Here is an 18161-nt window from a genome sequence, read left to right as displayed (position 1 = left end):
CATTTAATGAAGTGATTCTAAAAATTTTGTCTACAGAGGAAAATGGTGGCCTCAAAACACATCTGTGCTGTCAGACATCAGGGCAGGGCTACCCTTGGGGAAGTAGGGTATGGTTGGATATGGTTGTGGGGGCCTCTGGGGAGCAGGCAGTGGTCTGTTTCTTGACCTGGGTGCTGGTTGTGGGTGGGCTCAGTACACAAAAACTCCTTGAGCTGCACATTTAAAGTCTATGAACTCTTTGGTATCTATGTTCTAAAGGAACATATTAAGGAATTCCTTTTCCTGGTGTGTTCCTTTCCCTTGAAATACTACAGTGGCTTTGCAGTTACCTTAGTTTTTAAAAGACTCCCATCTGAAAGAGATCCATAATGAAGCGTTGATGGATGCAACTACACGGTGTCTGGGATTTGCTTCAAGATAACCCATTTGGGGGCCGTCTGGGTGGCTCAGTCAGTTAAGAATCTGACTCTTGATGTCGGCTCAGGTCATGATCTCGCGGTTGTGAGACCGAGCCCCGTGTTGGGCTCTGTGCTGAGAGCACGGAGCCTGCTTGGGATTCTCTCTCTCTCTCTCTCTCTCTCTCTCTCTCTCTTGCTTTCTCTGTCTCTCTGCCCCTCCCCAGCTCACGTGCACATGCGTGCGCTCTCTCTCTCTCTCTCTCAAAATACATAAACATTTTAAAAAATAATAAAAATAAATAAAATAACCCATTTGGGGTGGGAATGGGGAATGCAAAGGGAGTAATAAATGAATCAAGATTAACCTGTTGGTAACTACTGAAGTTAGTCTAATGGATAAATGGTGTTAATTATGCAATTTTCTTTACTTTTATATATATTTTTTGAGGTTTTTTTTTTTTTTTTTTTTTTTTTTTAAATGGTAGCCGTAACAAAAAACCAAAAGGTGACCCATGCCCTTTGGAGTATTACTTGCAGGTGGGCTAGGACTCCTCTGGGACCTCAGTTACCACTTACAGAGCATGTCAGTTAGGAGAACTGTTTTTGAAGTCGGACAGACCAAAGCTCTGTCTCTCTCTCTGCATGAATTAGGTCCATCACGTAGCCTGTGTGAGGCTTGGATACCATCTGTAAAACAGGGACACTGATTGTTCTCACAGGACAGTTGTAGGTGAACGGCGTTCCGTTGTAGATACCTAGCTCGGCGCCTGGCTCAGAGGAAGGGCTCAGTAAATGAAGGCTGTCAGAGACCGTACCCGCAAGCCCACATCACGCAGAACAGGACTCGGAGTTGAAAGTTTGTAGTGGGGGGAGACCCGGAGCAGCCCCCCTTAGAAAAAGCAATCCAGGAGTCCCTGCTGTAGGTGGAGGAAGAGCCTAGTCTGCCGGTGCCGGTGGAGTGTGTGCACCGAGGGGGCCGGGTCACTGGCTGCCGGAGAACTTCGTTTACATGTGAGCACAGAGCCCCGATCCTCACGCTTGTCCGGGGGCAGAGCACCCACCATTCGGAATGCTCTTTGCAGAACCCCGTGAAAGGTTTCAACATACGATTCCGTCCCACAAACTAAAGATGCTTTTCCAGTGGAAACTACGGGCCTAAGGCACGCGTGGGCTTCAACAGCTCGAGAAATAACAGTATAGAAAATATTACCGAGGAATTACGTCAACGCCTTTCCGTCAGAAAACGTGATCGTAACAAGGACACGTGCAATTTGCTGTCCCTCGCCTCTTCGTTGTACGCAGAAGCAGGCTCCCCAGGGTTAAGAAAAGTTGTGGCGGAAGATCCCCAACGTAAGAATGTTGTTGCGGCAGAATTTCTTCCTTTGACGTGGGGAAAGATGCCCATTGTTGGGATAACCATTGGTTTTGATACAGGCAGGCTGAGTCCGAGGACCCAGGGAAGGTCCCCCAGGACCAGCCGAAGGGGTCCTTGACTTCGCGCAGGATAGAAATCAAATGCAAGCCAGAGAAAGTGAAAAGACTTTATTGAATAGTGTCAGTGACAGGTAGAGAATAGCAGATGGATTGTCTGGGAGACTTGGAAAGGAAAGGAGAATGAGTCTCATCACTGCTTGGGGTTAGGGGCTTATGTTGGAAAGGGGTCTAAGGTACGTGTTTCTTCAGGAGTCCAGGGTGGCGTCCGATCAGAGGTGTCAGAACAACAGGTTCCATAAATTCCCGACAGTAGAGGTATTGATGCCAGTGTCAGCCTGGAACGTGTTTGGGATCCGGCTCCTCTTAGACATTATCGGGTGTCTGGGGGCCAAGGACAAAACTCAGACAAGAATTAACTTTCTTACTTCCCCCTAGAAGTGGGAACACAGCTTCTTTGGCTCATGCAGAAATGAGACCTAGCAGAAAAACAGCAGAGACGGACCCTTTCTAAAATGGAGGCCCTTCAGCCTCCCTACCTCAGTTTAGGCCAAGTTCAATGCTGGTTTTTTAAATTTTTTTTTTTTTAACGTTTATTTATTTTTGAGACAGAGAGAGACAGAGCATGAACAGGGGAAGGTCAGAGAGAGGGAGACACAGAATTTGAAACAGGCTCCAGGCTCTGAGCCATCAGCCCAGAGCCCGACGCGGGGCTCGAACTCACAGACCGCGAGATCGTGACCTGAGCTGAAGTCGGACGCTTAACCGACTGAGCCACCCAGGCGCCCCACAATGCTGGTTTTTTAATACGAGTCCTTCTGCATCTATCCTGCGTCAGCAGAGAAGTATCTGACAGCATCTTAATTCGCACGGATACATTTCTATTGCTATTTTGTCTACCTTGAGTGCCCATACCTGCTTCTTCATCAAGTAAATGTCCACTCACATTTCAAAAGTCAGCTGGTTTGTCATCCAATTCATCATTCCAAAAGTGTGCACACACTTATCTGACACACTCCGCCGAAAACCTTCTTCTGTAAGAACACCAGGAGGAGTAGCCGGTATTTACTGGGCACTTCCTTTATTTATTACGTACCAGACACTATGCTAAGCACTTGACCTGTATAGCAACTCAATCAATCCTCACCACAACCCCACTTCCTATTATCACCGTGTTGAGATGGGTCCCCTGGACTGGAGAGCTTAAGTAATCTGCCCAAAGTCACACAGCAAGTGGGAGCGCCCCAACCTGAATTCAGCTTGCCCTCAAAACTCAGCTTTCTTTCAGATCATTGATTTCTTCACCTGTCCTCCTAATTTGAGTGTGTGTTCCTTGAGTTTAGGAACCACATCTTCTCTAGGTCTCCAAGGGCTGATGTGACCCCTACAGCACACAGCAGGGGCTCATGACCGAGTTGTTGGTATGGAGTCAGCTCTTCACTTTAGTCAGCTGCTCTTAAATGAGTACATTTGTAAATACTTGTCTCTCTTTACGTATGAAAATAGGAGTGAAAAGATCATGTGGACTCTTGAGGTTTTTTTTCATATGTGCCGTTGTGATTTCCCCCACAGGGAGGTGAAGAATATCGATCAAAGAGCATTGGATCAAAAGAAGGCAAATCGCATGTTCATCCAACCTTCAACCTTCATTGAAGAGTCCCCCGACAAGAAATTTAGAGGAAGCCATGAGAGGGAGATGGCGTTTATTTCAAGGTTTGTTCTGTTTTTCTTTCTTTTTTTTCTTCTTTTTTGATGTTTATTTATTTTTGAGAGAGAGAGAGAGAAAGAGAGAGAGGCAGAGAGAGAGGGAGACACAGAATCCGAAGCAGGCTCCTGGTTCTGAGCCATCAGCACAGAGCCTGATGCGGGGCTTGGACTCACGAACGGTAAGATCATGACCTGAGCTGAAGTCAGATGCTTAACAGACTGAGCCACCCAGCTGCCTCTTTTCTTTCTTTCTTTCTTTCTTTCTTTCTTTCTTTCTTTCTTTCTTTCTTTCTTTCTTTTCTTTCTCTCTCTCTCTCTCTTTTTCCTTCCTTCTTTCCTTCCTTCCTTCCTTCTTTCTTTCTTTTTTTCTTTTTTGTTTTGTTCTAATGTTTATTTATTTTTGAGACACAGAGAGAGAGCTCATGCATACAAGTGGGGGAGGGGCAGAGAGAGGGAGGCAGAGGATCAGAACCGGGCTCTGCGCTGACAGCAGAGAGCCCGATCTGGGGCTCTGACCCGAGAACCATGAGATCATGACCTGAGCCGAAGTAGGACCGTGTGACCGACTAAGCCACCCAGGTACCCCTCAAGGTTTGTTCTAACAAAGACCGTGGAAAAGTGGAAATGTGACCACTGTCAGAATTCTTAATGATGTGGAAATGTTGGGGTTCAGAGCCAACGGCCAAGAAAGAATTTTTGAGACATCTTTGGTGCAAAAAGGTGGTTTTACTAAAGCAGGGGGACAGGACCAGTGGACAGAAAGAGCCGCACTGGGGTCCTCAGGGGTGACTGATCATATACTTGGAAGTGAGGTAAAGACAAGGGGACTTTTCCAAAAGGTTTTTCATATGCTAAGGAAGACTCACATCCAGGAAGCTTAGCTATCGTCAAGCTAAAGTTGTTTTTCCTGCTAGCAAAGCATGGACTTTAAGACTGTTGGAAGTTCCTGGAGGAACGTCACACTCTGCCTGTCTCAAGGACCTGTCAATGGGCTGCGGGTTATAAGGAAATTTAATTTTATCTACATTTCTTCCTGCCTTTGTTTCCCACATCACTAATACGTGGAAAAGAGCACATGAAGGTTTACTCACTTTTATGTGTTATTCACCCAACTCTCATTTTCATTATAATTCATGGTAGTAGCAGTGAGGTTTGGGAGTGAAGGGGGGGGGTATGTTTGTGGGGTTTAGAGCTGACAGCCAAGAAAGAACTCTTGAAGACATCTTTGGTGCAAAAATGTGGTTTTAGCAAAGCACAGGGACAGGACCTGGGGGCAGAATAGCTGCGCAAGTGTGGGCTTGACTATTTTATGAAGTAGGGGGTGAGAGAGTCCAGAGGTAGTTTCCAAAGAGACTTTCAGGGGCGCCTGGGTGGCGCAGTCGGTTAAGCGTCCGACTTCAGCCAGGTCAAGATCTCGCGGTCCGTGAGTTCGAGCCCCGCGTCAGGCTCTGGGCTGATGGCTCGGAGCCTGGAGCCTGTTTCGGATTCTGTGTCTCCCTCTCTCTCTGCCCCTCCCCCGTTCATGCTCTGTCTCTCTCTGTCCCAAAAATAAATAAAAAACGTTGAAAAAAAAAAAAAAAATGTTCAAAGAGACTTTCATATGCTAAAGACTCACAGATTCCTGGGGCGCCTGGGTGGCTCAGTCGGTTGAGCGTCCGACTTCGGCTCAGGTCACGATCTCGCGGTCCGTGAGTTCGAGCCCCACGTCGGGCTCTGTGCTGACAGCTCAGAGCCTGGAGCCTGTTTCAGATTCTGTGTCTCCCTCTCTCTGACCCTCCCCCATTCACGGTCTGTCTCTCTCTGTCTCAAAAATAAATAAACATTAAAAAAAAAAATTTAAAGACTCACAGATTCCTGGAAGCCTAGCTATTATCAAGCTAAGGTTGTTTTCCCCTCTGGCAAAACATTAACATTAAGACAGTAGGGGGTTCCTGGAGGAATGCTATTATACTCTGTATTTGCCTCAAGTATTTGTCAATGGGCTGCAGGTTATAAAGAAATCCAGTGTTACCTGCCATTTCCTTCTTGCCTTTGGTCCCCAGATCCCTATGGAGGGGTGATGTTGGGGCTCCAGGAAACTGAGTCTCTAGGTTTCTAGAGATGAGGCTATTGATAAGATTGCCTTTTGCTTCTAATTTAGTAAGATATTTGTCAACTGATAGATATTCTATCGTTTGTTTTCTGTCCTTTGTCCTTTCCTGTGTTTGGGTAGCAGGGAGTGTCCAAGGAATATCATACATATCCCCCCTGGGAGGAGGGGTTTGTGCTAGCTTGTGCTTGGCCCTCCGCTTGCCTTAGGCTCCCTCATCAGTAGTAAGAGTTACCAGTGATTTTGTACCTCCTCTGTGCCAAGCATTTGTACTTTATGAACTGTACGTCAGTTCAAACCAGCTCTAGTGGGGGAAAGTCCAGTGGCTTCAATAACTGGGAAGGCCACAGACAGGCCGGCTGCAGGCATGTTGGACCTAAGGGCTCAATGACATTTTAGGTTCTCTCTCTCTCTCTTTTTCCCTCCCACCCCCTTTCCCTCTTTGTGCTGGCTTGTTTTCCAAGCTGCCTTTGCCTACAGAAAAAGAGGGCCACAGACAGCCCCAAGTCTATGTTCTTACTGTCTATGACCTCAGAGGAAGAGGGACATTCTTTCCCAGCCTCTATAAACCAAGCTTCATAAAAGTCTGATGGCTCTGCTTGGGTAATGGCCCTACCGATCTGTGTATAACACAGTATTTAAGTATTCTTGAACACTGTGTTCAAGAAACAGTGCTATTTGATTAGCCAGGCCTGAGTGTCCCTGTGGCCTGAGAGAGCAGGGCACAGTCAGTGACATAAGTTGAATGGGTGAGATGCCATCAGACAAAGATAACATGCCTACTTTATATCTCATCAAACCCTATTAGATATCATCACTGATGGGGTTTGGGGATGATGGTGGGGTTCAGAGCTGATGGCCAAGAAAGAATTCTTAAAGACGTCTTTGGTGCAAAAAGGTGATTTTGTTAAAGCACGCACGGGGACAGGACCCTTGGGCAGAAAGAGCTGCACTGGGGTCGTACCCGAGTAACTAACTGTATACCTTCAGGTTGGGAGGGCGTTATGGATAGAGTAAGTCTCTAAGATATTTTGGAAGCAAGGTTTCCAGGACCTTGAGGGGCTAGCTGTGTTAGGCAAATGCCATTTGTTACGGTTTAGTAAAACCTCGGTCATGAGACCCTTCAGATGTATATCAGGGGGTCATACGCTTGGAGTAGGATTGCCAGCATATATCTTGGGGGAGTTGAGATAAAGGAAGTTTCGAAAGGAATTTTTATATGTTAAGGTAGACTTACGGGATCCTGGAGGTTGGGATAATGTTAAGCCAAGATTCCCTTTCGTCCCTAGCAAAATGTCATCATCGAGGCAGCTGAGCTCCTAGAGGGAGGTCACTCTGCCCGCTTCAAGGACTTGTCAGTGGGCTGTAGGCAGCAGGGAGTTTAATTCTTTTTGCCTTTGTTTCTCACATCACCATGGCAAGTACTTAAACCCCCTTACATCTATTTTTTTTAATCTTTTAATTATTTTTGAGAGAGAGAACATGAGCGGTGGAGGAACAGAGAGAGAAGAAGAGACAGAATCTGCAGCAAGCTGCAGGCTCTGAGCTGTCAGCACAGAGCCCGAAGTGGGGCTCGAACCCACAAACCGCGAGATCATGACCTGAGCCGAAGTCAGAGCTTCACCGACGGAGCCACCCAGGCGTGCCCCAAACCCCCTTACATCTCGATGAGGGTGATATTAGGGCTCCAGGAAACGGAGTCTATAGGTTTCTGGAGATTAGGCTTGGATAAGATTGCCTTTTTCTTGCAGTTGACTGTTATCGGTAGACTGAAGGAGACTCCTGTCCTGCATGACTGTGACCTCTATCAATCAGCCATCTTGCTTCTTTCCTTTTCCCCTGTTCTTGGGCAACCAGAAGTGTCCGAGGAATATCACACATTCCCACCTGGCAGGGGTGGGGGGTTGCTGTTAGTCTGTACTTTGCCCTCGGCTCCCCCCACCCCTCCATCAATCACTTCCATTTTACTGAATGGAAAACTGAGGCACTGACAAGCCAAGTAAACACTGACTGAAGGCCTACTGTGCCAGGTCCTAAAGATACAAAGAAACAAATACAGGCAAACCTTGTTTTGTTGCTCTGTGCTTTGTGGCACTTTGCAGACGCTGCATTTTTTTTTTTTTTTTTTTTTTTTTTTTTTACAAATTGAAGGTTTGTGGCCCCCGTACATGGAACAAGCCTATTAGCGCCATTTTTCCCAACAGCATTTGCTCACTTCCTATCTCTTTTTGGTAATTCCTGCAGTATTTCAAACTTTTTGATTATATTTGAATTACTGCAATCTCACGATAAGACTTTTTTTTTTTAATTTTTTTTTTTAATTTTTTTTAACGTTTTATTTATTTTTGAGACAGGGAGAGACAGAGCACGAACAGGGGAGGGTCAGAGAGAGGGAGACACAGAATCCGAAACAGGCTCCAGGCTCTGAGCTGTCAGCACAGAGCCCGACGCGGGGCTCGAACTCACGGACTCACGATAAGACTTTAATGGACGAGCAATTGGTTGTAGGGATGAGCATCCGCTCCTGGTGAAGACACTATGAAGATTGTTGAAATGACACCAAAGGATTTAGAGCATTCCGTGAACTTAGTTGATAAAGGGCTCCGGTTCTGAAAGAAGTTCTATGGGCAAAATGCTATGAAACAGCACTGCATGCTACAGAGAAATCATTTGTGAAAGGAAGAATCGATCCACGTTGCAAACTTCACCATTATCTTATTTTAAGACATTGCCACAGGGGCACCTGGGTGGCTCCGTCGGTTAAACATCTGACTTCGGCTCGGGTCACGATCTCAAGGTTTGTGAGTTCGAGCCCCGTGCCAGACTCTGTGCTGACAGCTCAGAGCCTGGAGCCTGCTTCGGTCTACGTCTCCCTCTCTCTCTCTCTCTCTGCCCCTCACCAACTCATGCTCTGTCTCTCTCTATCGCTCTCAAAAAATAAACATTAAAAAATTTTTTTAAAAAAAGAAAAGAAGTTGCCACAGCCACCCAGCAGCCTTCAGTAACCACCACCCTGATCAGTCAGCAGCCATCAACACGGGCGGCAAGACCCTCCACCAGCAAAAAGATTACCACCTACTGAAAGCTCAGAGGATGGTTAGCATTTTTTAGTAATAAAGTATTTTTCAGTCAGGCTAGGTACATTGTTTTCTTAGATATAATGGTATTGCACACTTAATACACTGCAGTATAAGCTAAGTGTATTTTTTATATGCACCAGGGAAACTGAAACAATAATTTACTAGCATTATTGCAATATTCACTTTATTGCAGTAGTCTGGAACCAGACCTGCAATATCTCAGAGATATGCCTCTATTTTTAAAAATATTACTTTAAGTGCTGTGTTATAATAATTGTTACTATTACTTTATAATATCATGGAGGTCTAATTTACCATAAAATTTGCCCATTTTAAGCAGACGATTCAATTAATTTTAGTAGATTTACAGAGTTTTGCAACAACAGCTGCTACAATCCAGTGTTAGAAAGATCCTTCATGCTTGGTTGTAGTCAATCTGTTACCCTCTCCGTTTTCAATTATCTCTCTGGAAATGACATATAATATTGCCACTTTATTTCAAGAGCCAGATATTACGGTGATGTTAGTTTCAAAGGAGACTGGGAAATGTAGTTTAAAAAAAAAACCTGGACATATTACCATCTTAGACAAAAACTGACTCCGTCGCTAAAGAAAAAGGGAGAGTGGATGATGGGTTGGTAACTAACCATCTCTGTCACAGATAGATCGTGTTATACTCTCCATTTTTGAGAAGAAACCAAAGCTTAATGGGTTGAGAAATTTAGCCAAGGAAACTTTCCAATCTTTTTTTTTTTTTTTTTTAAGTTGATTTATTTATTTTGAGAGAGAGCGAGAAAAAACACGAGTCGGGGAGGGGCAGAGAGAGGGAGACAGAGAATCCCAAGCAGGCTCTGTGCTATCCCCGCAGAGCCAGACTCAGGGCTTGATCTCCTGAACCACGAGATCATAACCTGAGCCAAGATCAAGAGTCCCACGCTCAACCAGTAGAGCCACCAAGGCACCCTGGAAGCCTTCCAGTCTTAAAGGTTACAATTTTAATTTTCCTCTTAAAGAGGAGAAGACCACAATTTTTTTTTCCTTTTTTAAAAAATTTATTTTAGAGCGGCACCTGGGTGGCTCCGTCATTAAGCATCTGACTTCCACTCAGGTCATGATCTTGTGGTTCATGAGTTTTGAGTCCCACATCTGGTGAACTCATGCCCCGCTTCAGATGAGCTCGAGCCCTGCTTCTCTCTCTCTCTCTCTCTCTCTCTCCCCCTCCTGGGATTCTCTCTTTCTCTCTGCCCCTCGCTTACTTGTGCTCTCTCTCTCTCTCTTTCAAAAAAAAAAAAAGTATTTTAGAGAGAGAAAGCGTATGAGCAAGAGGAAAGGGCAGAGCGAGAGAGAAAGAGAGAGAGAATCTCAAGCAGGCTCCATGCTGAGAATGGAGCCCGACACGGGGCTCAATCCCACCACCCTGGGATCGTGACCTGTGTGGAAATCAGGAGTCGGACACTCAACCAACTGAGCCACCCAGGCACCCCCAGAATTTGTTGATAATGGCAGTTTGACGTGAGACCCACCGGCTTGAACCGCGGAATCTCCCAGGATCGATAGTGACTCACTGATCTGTCAGAAATGATCCCTCTGATACCCACCTTAGATTCTCGGAAATATAAAAAGCCAACTCATTTTAATTTACGAATATTGTTGCTCCCCCCGACTTTCCCATCTTCTACTTACTTCTTAATCTAGTAACTCCTAGCTGACCCTTAAAACCCAGCTCAGGTATTACCTCCAGGAAGACTTCCCTGACTTGCCTACTCGGGGTGCCCATTGTGTGCCCTGCACTCTCCTGATCGTGCCCCACAGAACATCGCCTACTTAGTCACAGACTTGCCTGTCCGCTTGTCCATCTCCCCAGAGTGACGATTTGGGGAGCTCTCTCAAGAGAGCTTGTTTCCTTAGGGGCCAAGTTCAGTGCCTGGCACCCAGCAGGCCCTCAGTCAGCGCTCAGAAGATGGATGAGGGGACCTGCGCCAGTCATTTGCTGTTTGCCGTTGTCATTGGTTCATTTGTCAGCTTTTTCTTTCACCATCCATCAAGATTCCAGCGCAACCTTTGAAGAAACCACACGGGGTTTTGGATCTGAGTTTTGTAAAGTCTTTTTGGTTTCCCCCCACAGGAAGGGAAAGGAGGGGAGGAAACGAGAAGCAAGACAGAAGTTGAGCCTCTCTCCCTCGTCACTCTCAAGCCCTGATTAGTTCTCTTCCCTGGGACTAGGAAGCTCCTGCAGGAGCCCAGATATTTCCGCCAGGTAGGGTAAAACAAGAGGAGCAAAAGGAAACTGTAGCCAAAGACTGAGAAACAGAAACAGGGAAACACTCCACGATAGTTTTACAGTTTTTCCGAGGCTGAGTGAAAAGCAGAAGTGGTTTTTGGTTTCGTTTTTATTTTGGTTTTTTTTTTTTTTTTTGCTTGGCTAACCACATTTACTCACGCATTTACTCTTTCGCCCATTATCTTATTTAAAATACTACAACTAACAGTGTTTTATTATACTATGATAAGGGCCACCGTTTATTAACTAAACACATTAAGCTCAACACGCTACAAACATCACCTCATTTTAACCTTCGCAGCAGCCATATGAGTAGAGGTTACCCATTGCATTTTACACGGCAGCAAGCCCAGGTTCAAAGAGGCTTCCAAAGTTCCCTGCGGTAGACGCTGAATAAATAACAGTAGCTGGCACACAGTCCCTATTTTCAAGGGGCTCACAACCTGGTGGAGAGAAGGCAGGTGTATCAACAAATTAATGCCCTAAGCTCCAGAGGTGCTTACACAAAGGGGACCCAGGAGCCTTGCAGAAACACTTTACAGAAGCGTGGTGTCCCTTGACCCACATCTGGGAAAGATAAGAAGGTGTCTGCCAGGCAGAAGGAGCGGGTGAGGCAAGAGACAGGCATTCTTGGTGGACAGAGCAGCGGAGGCAAAAGTTCAGAGGCAGGAATTAGCATGGCAGGGGATCAAGAAAGTGTGTGACATGGGGCGCCTGGGTGGCTCGGTCGGTTGAGCGTCCGACTTCGGCTCAGGTCATGATCTTGCGGTTCGTGAGTTCGAGCCCCGCATCAGGCTCTGTGCTGATGGCTCGGAGCCTGGAGCCTGTTTCAGATTCTGTGTCTCCCTCTCTCTGACCCTCCCCCGTTCATGCTCTGTCTCTCTCTGTCTCAAAAATAAATAAACGTTTAAAAAAAGAAAAGAAAAGAAAGTGTGTGACAGGGTTCCCGGGAAGGTGAACCCAGAGAAGATCCTTTGACAAATCAGGAAGGGATATCATCTGTGAAGCACTTTGTTTTCTTTTTTCTTTTTTGTTTAATGTTCATTTATTTTTGACAGAGAGCGAGACAGAGCATGAGCAGGGGGAGGGGCAGAGAGAGAGGGAGACACAGAATCCCAAGCAGGCTCCAGGCTCCAAGCTGTCAGCACAGAGCCTGACACGGGGCTCGAACTCACAGACCGCGAGATCACGACCTGAGCCGAAGTTGGATGCTCAACCGACTGAGCCATCCAGGCGCCCCAATTTTCTAAGTCTCAGGGACCTGATGAAAGATATTAACAAGAGAACCACATGATCATACTTGGATCATACTTGGGTTTTAAAAGTCCTGATGGCCGATGAAGCAGTAGAAGGCGCTTTGGCTCTAAAAAGATCCAGGGTTTTGAATCTTTGCCCTGCATCCTCAAGTACCTACGTTCTCTGGGTCTGTTTCCTTGGCCGTAAGAAATGTGGATGGTTGCTACGTGGAGCAACCAAAAAGCCCGGCATAGAACCTGTCAATAATCAACAGGGCTCGTATTATTGTTTCATAAATCTCCTTACGTTCCCGCATCCGGGACGCTTTGAGCTTGGCTGCCTGAAATCCCTGGCCTAGCCCAGCCCGGAAGGACTCCCTGGTTTTCTGGGCTCTGGAAGGCCGGGTTTCACACCTCTTAGGGCAGGCATAATCCTTCTCACACACCACAGGGCACTGAAACGGTGAAGCTCCAGAAAAGACACAAATTCTCACCTGCGGGGGGAAAAGTCTCTAAGCTCCCAAAGTTTCGCATTCAGACAGGGCGTAGCCTGGGCCTGAAGATGCCTCTCTAGACCCTTCTTTCAGAGTCACTAAGGACGGGGGAGGGGGGGCAACATCAGGCTTTCCAGAGCCTGAAGAAGAGCATGCCCCCTCTTCCTGTTACAAATACCAGAAGGGAAACTGAGGGAAGCCATCTTCACCCCATGCTAGGCATAGTCCATGGTCCCATTCAAGTCTAGGAACAGTTCTGTGGGGTGAATTTTATTTTTCCTGTTTTTCAAAGGAGGCCGCTGAGGCTCACCAGAGTCGAGACCCAGGCCCCTCGTGGGTCCCTTTCAAACATCCATAGCTCATCGTGCTGTTCTTTTGCTTAAAATCTGCAGTTTCTCCTCAATCTCCTGAGGATCTAGGGTTAAAATTCAGTCTTAGACACAAGGCCTTCTGGAAGTAGCCCCACCCCCACTCCCAGCCACCTCTCAAGCCACACCGTGTCCCCGGAGCTATGGCAGGAGGCTGAGCTCTTCCTGCCTTTGGGCCTTGCTGGGCACAAGCTTCTTCCCCTGTAGGAAATGCCATTCTCCCTCCCGCCCCTGACCTCTCTGTCCAGCCAGCCCTTGCTACTTCTGCAGAGTCCATGCAGACGATGTCTCCTCCTCCAGGAAGCTTTCCCTGACACACACAGAGGACATCATGGTCAAATGCTTCTCCTCAGAGCTCTTAGACCTTTTTTAACATGAAAATTCACTGAGCCCAAAGTAGTGCAAGGAACTACAGTTGACCCTCGAACAACACGGGCTTTAGGGGCACAGTCAGAAATCTACATGTAACTTGACTCCCCCCAAATGTAACTAATAGCCTACTGTGGACTGGAATCCTTCCCAATAACATAAACAGTCAATTAATACGTATTTTATATGTTATATGTATTATATACTGTATTCTTAAAATGAAATAAGCCAGAGGAAAGAAAAGGCTTTGAGAAAATAATCAGAGGGGCGCCTGGGCGCCTCAGGAGGTTAAATGACTGACTCTTGATTTCAGCTCAGGTCATGATCTCGTGGTTCAAGGGTTCGAGCCTCACATCAGGCTCTGCACTGATGGCGTGGAACCTGCTTGGGATTCTCTCTCTCCCCCTCTCTCTCTGCCCCTACCCTGTTTGCTCTCTCTCAAAATAAATAAGTAAGCTTAAAAAAAAATCAGGAAGAGAAAATACCTCTTCAGGACTGTAAGTGTATTTATTGAAAAAAGTCTGCATATAAGTGGACTCACATACTTCAAACCTGTGTTGTTCAAAGGTCAAGTGTACATTGTTCCTTTCTGGACTGGGAGGTTTGGGGCACACCCATTTTAGAGAAAGCATCTAGCTGTTGTTTTACAGGATTACTGCTCTAGGGAGGGGGAAGAGGCTGTTTCAAGTGCAAATGGACTGGCGGGTGATCAGATGCTGACCTGCTCTAGGCCTTTTTCCTGAGCTCAGAGCCCTGATTCTCCCATGTGCTGCGGGACAGGACAGCCAGAGGTCATACTGCTCTTTGCAGAACCCCGTAAACATATTACCACTCTAAATTCCGGCACCCAAAATACAGGTCTGGCATAAAATTTAAATCTTCAGTATATCTACAAACTTTGGTAACTTCAAGTAACACATAATATGTTAAGAAATTACAACTCGATTACTAATTAATTTTTTTCTTAATTATAACTTTTACTTATTCATTTGTTTTATCACCTTGAGCAATGGCACACAATAGTATTGTGCTTGTCAGGTCCTTGCTCTGTTCTAAGCATGATCTGTGTATTCTTTAGTTCCCACAGCATTCCTGTAAAATATGGGGTGTCATTATCCTCGCTTTATAATGGAGGCAACTGAGGCTCAGAGAGGTTTAGAGACTGCTGCCCAGGCTCTTGCATTTGGTAGACAGTACAGTGATTTGAAACCAGCAGTCAAACTTTACGGCCTGAGCTACACCCTATATTTTTAAGTTTATTTATCTATTTTGAAAGAGGGAGAAAGTGGGGGAGGGACACAGAGAGACAGAGACAGAGAATCCCAGGCGGGCTCTACACTGTCAGTGCAGAGCCCGACGTGAGGCTCAAACTCACGAACCATGATATCATGACCTGAGCCGAAGTTAGATGCTTAACTGACTGAGCCACCCAGGCACCCCTGGCCTAACTATTTTTAAGAGAAGTCTTCTTTTTGTTTAACTTTTTTTAAAGTTTATTTATTTTGAGAGACACAGAGTGCGAGTGGTCGAGGCGCAGAGAGAGACAGAGACAGAGAATCCCAAGCAGGCTCCACCCATCAGCTCAGAGTCCGATGTGGGGCTTGAACCCGTGAAACCGTGAGATCATGACCTGAGCCAAAACCAGGAATCAGGCACTTAACCGACCGAGCCACCTAGGCACCCTTAAGAGAAGTCTGAAGTAAATTTAATATGAAGAAAGTTTTATCAATTTATTTTTTTCTTTTGATTAGAGAAATAGCCACTCATACCGGAATGTAGCAGCATGGTTTGCACCCCACTGGTTTGGGCTGTGGAATGTTTCAGGTTAGGAGGGGCTTATGAATACTATTATTTCTGACATTTTGATATTTTAGAATGTAAGAGGACGGCAACCAACTCAATTCATTTTAACGAGTATTCATTGCTCTTTCCTCTTCCTTAAATATGCTTTAGCAACTTTTTCATGTGGCTAACTCCTACCTGATCCTGAAAGGCCAGCTCAGGCATCACTACCTCCAGAAAGTCTCCCCAGACTGCACTAGTGACTGCCTGTTTTGTGTTCTGTGCTTTTCCAAGCTTGCTCCATTGAATATGACCTACTCTAGTGATGGAATTATCTGTCTCCCTCTCTGTACTATAAGTCTCACAAATTCAAGGACCTTGTCTCACTCAGCATTGAATCTTTTGTACCTGCCCCTGTGGCTGGCACGTAGTAAGGATTCAGTGAATTTTTGGTGAAGGAATTAATGATCAGCTACTGTGTGTTTAGCATTCTGCTTCAGTCAATTGCTTATACAAAAAATTGATTTCATTTTAGGACTTGGCCTCGCTATACCCATAAAGTTGGAAATAAATCCTCTTAAAAGATCATACTGATTTACAAATGTTTCTGTTTTTATTTGAAGTAAAATAATACATATTCATCCTTTAAAAATTAAGTAAGGAAGGGGTGCCTGGGTGGCTCAGTCGGTTAAGTGTCCAACTCTTGGTTTCGACTTAGGTCACGATCTCACAGTTTCATGAATTTGAGCCCCGTGTCCGGCTCTGTACCGACAGTGTGGAGCCCCGCTTGGAATTCTCTGTCTCCCTCTCTGTCCACCTCTCCCCAACTCGCGCTGTCTCCATCTCTCTCAAAATAAATAAACTTAAAAAAAAAAAAAAAGGTGGTTATGAGGATTCAGTTGGTTAACATACGTAAAGCACTGAGAACAGTGCCTGATGCAAGGTAATATATAAGTGCCTATTAAATTAACTGATTATGGAAAGCATAACGCAAATGCTAATTAACTAATAACTAGTTCTACAAAGCTTGTTACAAAAAATTGCACCCCTCTGGACCTCCTTTGCATTCTCCAGCAACACATTTCCACTTTCTTAACTGATTGTTTTGGTATTTGTTATCCTTCTAATGTCTAAATACCATGGTGCTCTTTGATTTTTCAGTGTTAGGCATTGTCTGTTGAGTTCCTACCAGGAGTGGTTAAGGACTGGGCTGTCTCTCATATGCACACACTTTCTGTCTCTCATCCTCCCCGTGTGTTTCTGTTGTGATTCGGTTTGGACCACTAATCAGCATTATACCATCAACACAACTGCCGTGAGCCATGGAGGGTACTATGGTATTTTTGTTTTCTTGTAAAACTTTTTGCTATCCCTGGGACTAAGCCTTTCTCTCTTTTTAATCTGCCTGTTTCCTTGCCTTTTTTTTTTTTTTTTTTTTTTTTTCCATTATGTACTTATCACAGTTTATCTCCAAATTTCTCCTTGGCCACCTAAATCTCCCCCCAGTACATTCAGACATTTCATAGTCTATCAATTTCACCTTCATTTCCCAGCCTCCTGACCAGTTTCACTCTGGGTGGTTTCACTCTAGGCTGTTGATGTAATCCTGGGGACTTAACTTCTGCATTCCCTTCAGCACACTGGTTTTTTCTTTTTTTTTTCAACGTTTTTTTTTTTTTTTTTTTTTTTTTTTTTTTTATGTATTTTTGGGACAGAGAGACAGAGCATGAACGGGGGAGGGTCAGAGAGAGAGGGAGACACAGAATCGGAAACAGGCTCCAGGCTCCGAGCCATCAACCCAGAGCCTGACGCGGGGCTCGAACTCACGGACCGCGAGATCGTGACCTGGCTGAAGTCGGACGCTTAACCGACTGCGCCACCCAGGCGCCCCAACACACTGGTTTTTCAATGTTTGTTTTTAATCTGTTTGTGCCTTTATGATTCATCCACAGGAAGGACACCAAGGAGTCAAAACCAACTCAGAAAAAGGAAGTCCGTTTCCATAACCCCTCACCTTCTAACACACCTGGATGAATCCTTATCCAAGAATTGGGAGAACTTTTGGCTGAAGCCTGCCCATGTTGTTGGGTTTCATCTAAAACAGAAACAACAACAAAAAAATAATACTGCAACACATTTAATCATTCCCAGTCCATGGGACAAAGAATATTAAAGTTCACTTCTCTCTGGACCGAAGTCAGGATTTAAACCGAAGTCACCTCATTCATTCATGCCTTTACCAACTAAATCTTCCACTCACTTAGTAGCAGTAATACTATGGAATACATAATATTATTATATAACACAGTAATAGTAATCATAGGAGAATCATTTATTGAGCACTTAATGACATGCCGAGTACTCTGTTAAAGTCCTGCTTTTTTTTTTTTAACTTTTTTTTTTTTAATTGAGAGATAGAGAGAGACAGAGCATAAGCATGGGAGGGGCAGAGAGAGGGGGAGACACAGAATCTGAAGCAGGCTCCAGGCTCCGAGCTGTCAGCACAGAGCCCGAAGTGGGGCTCGAACCCACGAACTGTGAGATCACGACCTGAGCCGAAGTTGGATGCTTAACTGACTGAGCCACCCTGGTGCCCCCCCCCCTTTTTTAACTTTTTTTTTTTTTTTTTTAATTGTTAAGTCCTGCTTAGACATTATCTTGGTTTACCCTCCTGGTGGCTCCCCCCAGGGTGAGTATTGTTACCTCCATTTCTCCTGGGAGGACACTGGGGCTTGGAGAGGTTGAGCAATATTCCAGGTGTCTGTTCTCTACCATGCCTGCAGAGATGCATAAAGACGCAGTCCTTGACCTTAAGGGACACACAATCTGGGAGAGGGGGAAGGATGTATAAACTAACTAATACATTAATGCTTTGCTAGAAATCTGTGCGGAATAAACAAAAAGCCAAATCGAGAAAGACTTCACTG

General features: G+C 45.4%; 1 protein-coding gene across 5 annotated transcripts in view; it reads left to right on the top strand.

The window, feature by feature from the left end:
- FAM227A (family with sequence similarity 227 member A) overlaps positions 1-17541 on the top strand; it is a 74015-nt gene extending 56474 nt beyond the window's left edge. For 3 of the 5 annotated variants that reach the window (XM_042947808.1, XM_042947807.1, XM_042947810.1), the window contains 3 exons: positions 3402-3542; positions 10831-10904; positions 17187-17541. In XM_042947808.1, the coding sequence (XP_042803742.1) occupies positions 3402-3542; positions 10831-10904; positions 17187-17407 (436 nt within the window). In that variant the 3' untranslated portion in view covers positions 17408-17541. Of the gene's footprint in view, positions 1-3401; positions 3543-10830; positions 10963-17186 lie in introns of all 5 variants that reach the window. The other 2 variants (XR_006205125.1, XM_042947809.1) reach the window with 2 other exon arrangements.
- The last annotated feature ends 620 nt before the right edge of the window (positions 17542-18161 follow it).

The sequence above is a fragment of the Panthera leo genome, chromosome B4, assembly GCF_018350215.1.
Source record: "Panthera leo isolate Ple1 chromosome B4, P.leo_Ple1_pat1.1, whole genome shotgun sequence".
In the NCBI taxonomy this organism is placed as follows: Eukaryota; Metazoa; Chordata; class Mammalia; order Carnivora; family Felidae; genus Panthera; species Panthera leo.
Note: the sequence above shows the minus strand (reverse complement) of the source record. Positions and strands in the feature narration are given on the sequence as shown.